Source organism: Gordionus sp. m RMFG-2023, chromosome 5 (assembly GCF_954871325.1).
Source record: "Gordionus sp. m RMFG-2023 chromosome 5, tfGorSpeb1-WG-v2, whole genome shotgun sequence".
Taxonomy (NCBI): domain Eukaryota; kingdom Metazoa; phylum Nematomorpha; class Gordioida; order Chordodea; family Parachordodidae; genus Gordionus; species Gordionus sp. m RMFG-2023.
The window spans coordinates 29579336-29591992 of record NC_088779.1 but is presented as its reverse complement, the minus strand read 5'-3'; the positions used below and the strand labels follow the sequence as shown (position 1 = coordinate 29591992).

The 12657-nt window shown below is 28.5% G+C and overlaps 1 protein-coding gene across 2 annotated transcripts in view; it reads right to left on the bottom strand.

Annotated features, from left to right (window-relative positions):
- Nucleotides 1–12657, bottom strand: part of LOC135929535 (DNA topoisomerase 2-binding protein 1-like) — a 31183-nt gene extending 18526 nt beyond the window's left edge. The window contains exons 1-6 of one of the 2 annotated variants that reach the window (XM_065466151.1): nt 12355–12657; nt 10080–10212; nt 9838–10019; nt 2265–2395; nt 1992–2057; nt 103–414 (exon numbers count right to left, since the gene is read on the bottom strand). In XM_065466151.1, the coding sequence (XP_065322223.1) occupies nt 103–414; nt 1992–2057; nt 2265–2395; nt 9838–10019; nt 10080–10212; nt 12355–12605 (1075 nt within the window). In that variant the 5' untranslated portion in view covers nt 12606–12657. The remainder of the gene's footprint in view (nt 1–102; nt 415–1991; nt 2058–2264; nt 2396–9837; nt 10020–10079; nt 10213–12354) is intronic. The other variant, XM_065466152.1, reaches the window with a different exon arrangement.

The following is a 12657-nucleotide window of genomic DNA, read 5'->3' as shown; positions in this document are numbered from 1 at the left end:
AATTATAGAAATAATTTTTCTTTGGGGATTGGACATAACGCCATACCATATTAATAATCATATCCTTATTATCTTATAGCATTCGAGGAAATTAAGAATTACGGTTTTTGAAGTCAGTTTTGGCATCCTTGCAACTCAATGTCCCGTTAGGAGTAGATTGGGATGGACCTTTATCACCTCTTTTAACGTCAATACCGTTCGATTCTTCAAAAAAACTTTTGACTTTACTCCCATCGGCGTTGTTGGTTGCTTCACTGGGATAGGCGGAAGGGATGGATGAATTATTCGGAGGAGTAAGTGGGAAGGAGTAAGCTGATTCTTCGATAAACCTGTTATGCGAAACGCAATCCGTCAACCAATGCGGATTAACTATCTTGATATTTCCCCACTTGGTGGCATATTTGTATTTCATGCCTTGAGTAAAATATGTTTACAAATTAATAAAATTAAAAATTGGCAAAATATTAAGTGTCTCTTTATGGTCATAGCAATTTTTTCCCTGGTGGATCATAAAATTCACGATTTTATAAAAAAAAAAGAAGAATGGTTGCACGTCAAAATGCCCATAAATTCGAAAAGTTCCTTCTGATCAAGCAGCTTCTAATTCGATAATAACAAATATCAAGTTCATACTGCCAAATATCAAAGTGACGCCCAAATTGAAATATAAATATTTAACATTTAGCAAGAGGTGAATGGCATGATTGACGTTTTCGTTCAAAATGTCAACCTAGCAGAGACTGGGTTGCCACGGGTTTGCCATCCCTAAAATTTACGACATATGTTTATCCATTATCGTGTATGCCCAACTGGAAGGTAGAGCAATTACTAAATGATACTGAGAGCAAAGCCGCATTTGAATTATTTGATTAATTTTTTTCTTCTAAAATAATGATTACATCTTAAGGCGTTTTTATTATACATTCATAAATAAAATCGAAAAAACGGATTGGTAAGTTTACAAATTTTTGACACATCACGTTGTGGTAGTTACTGTTATATCTGTTGATATGTAATTGATAGATAGACGTTTTCAATTGATTTCGAATAAGATATAGATAACATTTATTATTCTTTGTTCCTGATCATATGATCTGACAATTGATTGATAATAATTGGTGAAATAAAAGATTTTGTTGGTTTTGGAGTGGTATTTTAAAAAATACACTTATATATATATATGTATAATATTAAATAATATACATTACATTTTGTTTTTAGGAAATTTATAAAATCTAATAGCTCTCAAATCTCAACACCAATTACGAGATATCGATATTTCCAAAATTTCTATCAAAATTTTTCGTTATTACGATCATCAATATAATTTTAACTATATTTTTCTATAAAATTTTAAATTGGCACATGTAAAATTTGTGTTTATATTATTATAAAAATATATCTTTTATTTGTTCTTTTTTTTTTATATTTGTAAATTAAAATTTAATTTTATATTTCAGCAATATCCGTTTTCTATAATTGAAAAATTATATATATATAATATATTATTCGTATTTATTTTGCATCCCTTATATTTAGTTGAACTTAATCGGTTAATATTGTGTTCCTAGTGTTGTTAAACTCTTCTCTTCCCTTAGAAAGAAAGAAAGAAAGAAAGAAAGAAAGAAAGAAAGAAAGAAAGAAAGAAGCAATTTTGAGCCGATTTCTAAAAACGGCTAACTCGATACTTCATCCAGAAAAATAATACCCTAAGCCTGAAGATTTTGCTCATAGAAGGTAAAAGGTCTAGACATATAATGTCGAAATCTTGAGGCTTAAGGCAATATTTTTCTGGCTAAAATAGTGAGTTAGCTTTTTTTTAAGTTTAACACTATCTGTTCCTATACAAATTTTAAAAGGTTCTAGTCACATGTCACTCTTCCAGTGTTTCCGGATAAAAACTATCGAGATTAACTCTTAATTTATTAATATTGGCAGAGAAGATAACATTTTTACTAATAATAAAAAAAATAATATTTATTATACATTACCAGAGGCTTCCTTGAGAATCAGGTGGGTCACGTAATTCATCCTCATTTCTCCAGTGTAAGTACCGCCTTATATCGAAATAAAAAAAAAATTTGTTTTTAAGCTCAAAAATGAAGGTGATGTTTAGTAATATTTATTTTTATTTAAAAAAATGTAATAATTTCCTTAATTCTTTTTATAATTAACAAGATTGTTTTAGAGAATACCATCAAAATACCCTTTCCTACTTTCCTCGAGTATTTAACTAATATATTTATTTAAAGATAAAAATAAACCATTATTTTCGATCAATAGCTTAGCATCCCGCCTTTCATCCGCGTCAAATTGTGACAAGGAAATTACCAGGCCGTAAAATATAGGGCATTTGTGTTTGTCAAAGGATTCCGAGACGCAATCGCTGAAGATTCTAGAAGTTTTCGTGATAATTTTGGAGAAGAAGAAAAAACATATGATTATATTTATTTAGCAAAAAAAATACATTTCATGTAGATCGGACCATGTTGCCTCACGCGCGAATTAAATAATTTCAATTTTTTTTGTTCCATGTGGGGCTTAAAAATTTTTCGATTACTTTATTGGCTAATGGACAGATTTGGGATTAGTTTATTATTTACTTATATTTTTTATTACTAATTGTATAACAGACGATATTATAATAAGCATATTTTTATAGAAACAAAAAAAAATATTATATAAACGCCACAAGGAAAATAAATCGTCCAAAATAACAAAATTTTACCAATCCACAATTACATTTTTTTTTAAGCAATGGAAGATGAAAACATGGTAAATTTCAATTGATGAAATATTAAAGTTACCAAATAAATGTAAACAGCTTATTATCACATTTTTCCCGGCACTTAGAGGTCATGAATAAATGTTATAAATTTTGGCACTCATCCAATTTTAAATGAGTTTTCTTTGAAATGGATGTCGAAATTTTCGAATAATCAAATATTGTCCCAATATAATTTTTATTCTCTATTGTTATTTATAAAATATAACACCACTCTGCTGTCAGGTGCTTTGGTAGAGAGACTTATTAGTGTGGCAAAAAAAAAGTGTTTACAGATAAACGGAGATGCCTTGATGAATTAAAATTTTGAGAATTTTCTATTTAGTGAAATATAACAATTATCATTTATAATCATTTAATTTTATATTTTATATGTTGATGAGCATAGCCAGGATTTTCCTAAGGGTTCAGGAACCTTCGGAGCCAGACCCCCTTTTAGGCTTCGACCCGATTTACCCGGTCTTAGACCTGGTTTCCTTACTCTATATAGTTATTGTTACATGTTAGCTTAATTTGTTGTAATTCATTGTATAATACTTCTCAATATTTCGCTTATTCAATTTGTTGTAATTGTATATTTAAATATGCTCATATTATCTTTCTATTCAATGAAATTAACATGTATATAAATACATCTCAAGGCGATTAAATATATATATATTGATATATATTTTCATTTTCTTAATAACCGTTCTAGATTAAATCTTCAAGCCTATAATTTCTCTTTTTTCGTTTTTATGAGTTATAATATATTTTTATGTTAATTTTTAACAAAAAATATTAACTTTATTTAAAATATAAGAAATTGGTTAAGAGATTATATCAAAAAATAAGCCTAGAACAAATAGGAAATATGTATTTTTTTTTATTAGTTTATATAAAATATAATAAAAGATATGGTAGGGACCAATTGTGAAGTAATTTAGTGAATTTAAATATTCGTACGCAAACTTAAAAAGAATAGACATTAACACTGAGAATGCAATAAATGCGCAACACATTAATACAAAATTATTTCAAATTTTAGCATGCCTCCCTATTATGACATGTACTGATAAAATAAACAAATTTACGAAGGTTAAAAATACATTTGCTAAATAAATCAAATAATAGCCCTCTTAAATATTAAACGGGAATTAACACCAGTTAATTCCGAAATAATTAATGAATTATCAAATTCTAATAGATTAAACGTGATAATATTTATATGTAATAGCGCTAAGCCATTTTATGTTTTTAGCCTTCTTAAATTTGAGAAAGTTGTTTCATTTTGTACATGTCGTACATGCGATGCATGCTAAAATTTTAAAAGAATTTTGTGATGTTCGGAAAGTCTATTATCGTGTTTACAAGTATTGATTGCATTTAATGCGTTATCAGGCTTAATGCCCATTTCTTTTTAAGCTTGCATACCAATATTTAAATTCAGTTATTACTCCCATATTCGTTCACTTCCATATTTTGCAAATAAAACGTAATATAAATAGCGAACTTGGTTTCTAATCTCGTCCGAGATGTTCACAGATGGATTAGAGGAAAACAAAATTATGAAAGTTGTTGAGCAATAGTTCATGGTTCACTAAGCGTTCTCTAAATTGAGTTAAAAATGTATCCATAAGTGGTAGTGGTATAAAAATCGTAATTTTGTAATACCCCTCTACTGAATGTGTGGAAATACTATTCCCATGTACTTGTCTTGATACAATTCTTGGCATGCTTATTATCATATTCTATGAATGCACTTTTTTTAAACCATGTTAAAAATCTTGCTAAATTCACAATCAGCATTTATTTCTTATTTGTAAATAGCATCATATGCATCTTCTGCTAAGATCAATGCTTGAACCATATCTTTGTTCACTCTTTGCAAGGCTCTATAATAATATTGTAGGAGAGAAGAGAGTGTTAATGCAATGTAAAGCCAATAAAAACTCAGGATCTTAAATCGCTTTCAAATTCCATTAACTTCTACCACCACTGACGTATCGGTCCATTCATGCATTTCCTCTAATGCAACAATTATCGGGTCTATTAATACAAGGAAAACTGCAACTGATTCATGACATAAGATCCTTCGAGTTAGGCATATTTTGACAAGTTAACAATGACTATTCCCAAATTCTTCCTTTGCCAGATAATTCTTGAGGACATTGGATCTCTTTGGATACTTGAACATATGATATACTTTTCCTATTGTGCCTTTTTAAATATATGATTATAATTAAAATAAAGGGTGATTAAGCCCATGGTACTACGAATAACGGAAATTGAGCAACAGAAATGGCCGCTCATAGCAGGGGGAACCATCATATCCTTGTCCCCGCATAGAATTGACATTAATTTTATATTTTTTTAAGATGAAAATCAATTGTGTTCGCAAAACATTCGTCTCTCATATCTTGAATAGGAATAAATTGCAAAAAAAAACCTCTCATATTTGAGCTTTATCTATACAGACGATAATAATTTTTATACAAAATAATAAATTTTACCATTTTCAGAAAATAAATATGGAGCACACAACGACATTTGCTCTATCCCGGATATGTCTATTGATTCACCCGATAAAAACTAGAACGGAGACTTATTAATATACTATTTTTTCTTAATATCAGATCATTGCACACATCTACGATTTCGTTTCGATTAGTAAGGCAATACGTGGCATTTTTTGGTGCATTCAATAGTTACCCATCATTTTCATTTGTATCTCCCCAAATATATACAACCATCACGATGCCATCTTTAATGCCATACATTGATATGTCAATTAATGCATCTATTATAGGAGATATTTTTGTTTGTCTATTTTCAGTTGCTAATTTTTTTTTTAACCTTAATCTTTATAAAAAAAAATATGAGACCCTAAAGGTCAGCCCATTAAATTGCAACCTTGGTGGGTGTCTCTTATAGCAATTTTTAATGGTTTACCTATTATACGAATTACAGAATCTCTATCCTTATCATTAATTGTTCTCAGAGAAGATCCAATATTCTGTGCGTTTTGGTGTATGAATCAACAGACATATTCTGGGATAAGAGCAAGTGTAGTTGTGTGCTCGATATTTACATTCAAGAAAATGGTAAAATTTATATTTATTTTGTATAAAATTATTATCATTTATATAAAGATGAAGTTCAAATAAGAGAGGATCTTTATGCAATTTATTCCTATTCAAGATATGGGAAGCGAATTCCTTGCAGACACAATTGATTTTCATCTTAAAAAATTTAAAAATTAATGTCAATTCTATGCGGGGACAAGGATACGATGGTGCCCCTGCTATGAGTGGACATTTAAATGACCGCAATTTATGTTCATTGTGCATCACATTCCCTAATTGTAGCCATTTTTGATTGTTGCTCAATTCCCGTTATTCGTAGTACCATGGGTTTATTAAACTTTTATTTTAATTATAATCATGTATTTAAAAAGTCACAATAGGCAAAGTATATGATATGTTCGAGTGTCCAAAGAGTTCCAATGTCCTCAAAAATTGTCTGGCAAAGGAAGAATTTGGGAATGACCATCATAAACTTGTAAAAAATGTGCCCAACACGATGGATCCTACGACATGAATCGGTTGCAGTTTTTCTTGAATTAATTTACCCGATTATTGTTGCATTAGAGGAAATATGTGAATGGACCGATACATCAGTGGTGGCAGAAGCCAATGGAATATTGAAAGCAATTCAAGATCCTGAGTTTTTATTGGCCGTTCATTGCATTTACACCCTCTTCTGCCACACAATATCATTATGCAGAGCCTTGCAAAGATTGAACCAAGATATGGTTCAAGCATTGATCTTAGCCGAAGATGCATAATGATGCTATTTTGCAGATAAGAAAAAAAAATGCTGATTGTGAATTTAGCACGATTTTTAACAAAGTTCATAAAAAGTGCATTCTTATAATATGATAATAAGCATGCCAAGAATTGTATCAAGACAGGTACATAGTAGGAATAATATTTCCACACAATCAGTTTGAGGAGTATTACAAAATTATTATTTTTATAACCAATTATGAATACTTTTTTTTAACTCAAATTAAAGAACGTTTATTGAACCATAAACTATTGGTCAATAACTTTCAGATTTTGTTATCCTCTAATCCATCTGTAAGCATCTCGGACGAGATTAGAAATAAAATTATCTATTTATATAATTTTTATTTGCAAGATATGGTAGGGAGTGAATTAGAAGTAATAAGTGAATTTAAATATTGGTTTGCAAATTTAAAAAGAATGGATAAAAAGCCTGATAACGCATTAAATGCACTTAATATTTGTAAACACACACTAATAGACTTTCCGAGCATTACAAAATTAAATTTTAGCATAGCATGCCTCCCAATTACGACATGTACGAATGAAAGAGAACTTTCTCAAAAGGCTAAAAACATATTTACGAAATACTACCTCGCAAAATAGATTAAATGGTTTAACGCTATTAAATATTCACGAATTGTCAAATTTTAAAAGAAAATTAGATATAACATTATAAATTATTACCATGTTTTTGTATGATCTATCTTATATTACACATAAACTAGTAAAAATATATTTCCTATTTCTTCCAGGCGTATTATTTGTTAAAAAAACTTCAAAAATATTTTTTAAATATATAGACTTAAAAAACCCGGTCGAAGGTTCTCCCAATAGGGGGTCTGGGGACATAGCCTCCATTTTTTATTTACCCCTCCCCCCCACCACTCTTAGGAAAATCCTGACTTCAAGATATGAGAGGCGAATGCCTTGCAGAAAAAATTTAAAATTGATGTCAATTCTATGCGTGGACAAGTATACGATGGTGCCCCAGCTATGAGTGGCCATTTAAATGGGGTTAAATCACATATAATGAAAAAATACCTTACTACAATTTATGTTCACTGTACGTCGCATCCCTAAACCTATTTCTGAGTGTTGCTCAATTTCCGTTATTCGTAGTACCATGGGTTTATTAAACTTTTATTTTAATTATAATCATATATTTAAAAAGGCACAATTGGCAAAGTGTATATGTTCAGGTCTCCAAAGAGATCCAATGTCCTCAAGAATTGTCTGACAAAGGAAGAATTTAGGAATAGTCATCATAAACTTGTTAAAATGTGCCCAACACGATGGATCCCACGTCATGAATAGTTGCAGTTTTCCTTGAATTAATGGACCCGATAATTGTTGTATTAAAGGAAATGCATGAATGGACCGATACGTCAGTGGTGGCGAAAACTAATGGAATATTGAAAGTAATTCAAGATCCTGAGTTTTTATTGGCTGTACATTGTAATAACACTTTCTTCTGTCACATAATATTACTATGCAGAGCCTTGCAAAGAGTGAACCAAGATATGGTTCAAGCATTGATCTTCGCAGAAGATGCATGTGATGCTATTTTACAGATAAGAAAAAATCCCCCACCCCATTAGGAAAATCCTGGTTAGGCCTATGATCTAAAATTATCGTTTATAATAATTTATAACATAATATTTCCATTAATTTTTTAAATGAATAACGAATGCTCAAGAACAATGACATGTAAATATGTTAAATGAGTTATGTTCAATCTCTAAATAGTTTTATTTATTTTTATTTTGTTAAGAGGAAGCTATATTCCCTGGATATTCTATGTTTAGAAATAAACAAAACCAGGGCATAGCCTAAATAGTTTTTAAGCTAATTAGTCGGCTAAGCTAATAAAATGAACGGGCCAAATTTTTCAGATTGCCACCTATACTCAGCACCACTTATTTTTGTTTAGAAAATCCGTTCGATGTGTTGAGAATTGGTAGCGTATTACATTTTAATACAAAATTTTAATATTTGGAAAATGTTTAAGATTTCCTATAAGATACAGGTTTAAACATAAGCTTTATATACATTAATAAAATTTAAAAAAAAGATTAAAGTAACGAGTCACTTTAATTCCTTATTTTTTTTGGATTTTAAGTTAAAAGTAACACAGTTACTGTTACTTTTGTAACGCTTTTAAGCTATGGCTGAAAAAAAACTGAATTCACAGTTAGCGCGAAATCGCGAGGCGGAGTGAAAATATCTATAAAAATATAGGAATGGGGTCAGGCCAAACAAAAAAATTGGATTTGCAGGGATCAAATTTGTATCAGCAAAATAAGTGGATTCGATTAATCAGATATATGAGACCTACAGAACCGGGCATAAGCCCGGATAGATGGGCATAGCTGTATTTTTCATTTTAGAAGACCGAAATTTTTTTTTTAAAGGCAAGAAAAATTTTTCAAAAAAAATTTAGGCTAGGCCAAAAAAATATTTATTTTTTTTCAAATAAAGGGATATGCATGGTATCTCTGCAGGTCTACACATATCATCTTTAGTTTATAATTCCACTTATCTTATACTCCACAGGTCAACATTTGATATATTTTCCATGGGCTTAGGTCAGGTTTAAAATTATTTTGATATTAAAGTAAGTTGGTATGGTAGAGGTTGAGAAAAGTTTGAAATAAAAAACATGTTTGTTATTATTTTTTGTTTGTATTTTATCATGCTTTAGTAATATGACATGCAATTTAAGATTTTCTTATAATATTTTTTTTGTCTAATGAGCTTCTGGGGTATTCCCGTTAAGCTAAATCATATTGTTAAGAACAGAAATGGATAAATATAAAAATGTTCAAATGATTCTTAAAAGTGTGAAGTAAGAAGTAAAAGACTAATTAAAAGTTAAAAATAAACAATTTTTTTTTTCCAAGTTTTGGCTAATTTTTTTTTTAACTGAAGCCATATTTCATGAGCGAGTAGCTAATGAATAAGGGTTAAGTTAGGTTTCGATTGGTGTAAATTTTTAGATCAATAAAATATTATATTTTCACCCACCAATCAAATAAAATATTAAAAAAATATATAACGGATAATATAATTTATATTTTAATCACCACCAAGTTACTATGGTCAGGGCTTAAATTTTAATCTTTACATGAAACTGGGTGAAGTATGATTACGCCATAATTTGGTCCATTATGGCTTTTGACGGGAATAAAATATATATAATTAATTCATTGATATTTTTTTTACTCCTTTTGAGACCTCTGCCATATTTCGTCGATCCACGAGGGGGTGTAGATTGGAATATTCAACTGTGAAGCAATGATATATTTTTTAGTGCCTACTTTATTTGTGATTAAATGAGTCACGTCAATTGTCAAATCTCTCGATATTTCACCCTTCATTTTTGAAATTTTTCTGAATATTTCTGTCTATCATTGTCAAATAGAGTATTATAATTACATTTATGCATATAAAAATTTTTACTAAACCTTTTGTTCATTATAAATATTCGTACAACAGACTATCATGTTTGACATTGACATTGAATATATCGGAACTTCCCAATTTGGTATAGGTACATCATCCATAATGCATTGGATAATAACAAAGGGTCCATATATTCTAAATATAATATTTTTTAAAAAAATATAGCATTATTGGAATAAATAATAAAGAAATGCCTAAATCATGTCATGCAAAGAGTCGTATAGATAAATGACATAAAAAGTTATTCAGAATGTTGAATTTCTTGCCACCAATTTATGGCCATTTTTTTATACGATAAATTTATTAGTGTCTAAACTCCTTGATTAAAGATGTACATTTAATTCTTTCAGAGAATTCTGGGAATGTAATGTAAATGAATTGGAAAAGATAATTTAATTAATTTATGTAAGACAATGGTACTTATATTTAAAACTTATTAATTTTTTGCTGGATGTTTATATTCAATTTAAGTATCGACACATTTTATTCAGGTGCATAGTATAAATAATGAGAAATGGCAAAATGGGCTTCAAAAATTCTAAAGTTTTAAACTGGACTGTCATTCAGTGTCTTATTAGCCCACATAAACACAATGATGAATATTAAATGGTGTTTTATATAGTAAATATAAAATCTAAAGCATTTTATAAATCTTCTACCAAAAGAAAAACAGTTAGAGGTAAATATTAAAGATTGGTTTTAGGCAAAAGTATGATTATTCTCATTGCAATTGGAGAAGAAGATATCCTTATTTTTGCCACAAATGTTATAAAATTTCATATGAATGACTATTAATCTTAAATAATTTCACTCCAGATGCCTGTGTTCTGTTTTAATACTTGTAAATAATATTAAAATTTAGCTATGAACATGTTGATTCTTCAGATTGATTTTGCAATTTTTGAAGGTTTCATATAAATTATAATTAGCCTAATTTTTATTAACAAAAAATGTGCCATTTTTCAGCCTATATTTTACAGTTAGTATCAATATGCATTTAAACATAATTATTTGTTTGACAAATATATTTGTGAGAAGGCCGGGTATATCTTTATAAAGATTTAGGAATACTTCTTTAAATCACAATAAAAAAATATATATTTCTTACAATTTCCTAATTCATTTTTGCAAAACATTTAGTTAGAGATTACTCTAAATTCTGATAAAGATGTATTTCCTACTTTCTCCTAATTTACTTTGAAAAAACATTTAGCTAAATTATTATATTTAATTGCAATAAAAAATATTTTTTCAGTCTAATGTGATTTTTATAAAATCACAATATAATTAATAATACTCTGTATTTTCTAAGATTAATAATGCATAGATTTACATATTTCACTCATAATTAAAAAATATCTTCCCAAAACATGTCATTTTTTAATCGTAACTTTATTTTATTTACCAAGTCAAAATTTTGGAATTATGGTATTTTCATATGGGCTGCGACCACATTCCCATATTTTGCAGGCCTATATCCCACCTTTGCATGGCCTTTAGCTGGGTTAAACTAGTTATGGTGTTATTCAATTTTGATTTATTTACATAACTTATTTGACAACTAATCCAAAAATGGGTAAACAATATTAATTAAAAATTTGTTTATTAAATTTTCATCATAAAAATAAACAAAAATATATTGTATTATGGACCAGCCATATATAAAGTTTTTAAACTAATCAAAAATGAAAACAATATAACATGAATAATTGCATATTATTTGTCAAATATTAATAAAATATAAAAATTTTAGATGACTTTTAAGTGGCAGGACAATAATTTATCAAGCAAATAAAAAATTTATTAATTCTTCAAAAAATAGGAAGATAGAATTGGTGTTTTTGATTTTAAAATTAGTTTTTGGTAAATTTAGTAGTAATTTTTTCGCATTTCAAAAATGTGCCAGTTGAGTTAAGTTTACTGGATATTAACTTTTTTTAAAAAAATGTGGTAATCTACTAGTCAATGTGGTAGGCCTGCAACCCTGTTAACAAATGTTAGTATACAGTTCTACATAATAATTTATAAAGATTGTTTATTTTATTTTTATAAATATACATTCAGTTATAAATTACAAAAAAATAATTTCTCCATAATTATATAATATGGTTATAGTCTACTAACAAATTAACACCTTGTGTGATATAACAAATATATAATAATATCCATGATGTAGTCAGGTCAGTCAAAGAACAAATATATTAAAATCTTTATTAATACTTTAATAATCAATTCAAATACAATTATAAGTTAATAAAGCATAGTATGGAAATTAACTTGTTAATCTGAGGTTGCTGTGCTTGCAAATATTCAAAACTTGGCCCCTCAAATGGATCACAAACAAAAATTTTAGGATATCCTGATCCTGAATTTTTATCAGTTTCGGTTAAAGTCTTGCATTCATCATGGCTAATCCATAAGGCAGAGTATTTTTTATTAATTAAAGAATTATAAGCAGATATCATGGTATCTGTAACCACTTCCCCTTTTACAAATAAGAAAGTGTTATTATCCGAATAACTAAGCATAATAATTTATATTTACATATGATATTAACAGTTGTTTTTAAATCGTACGAAT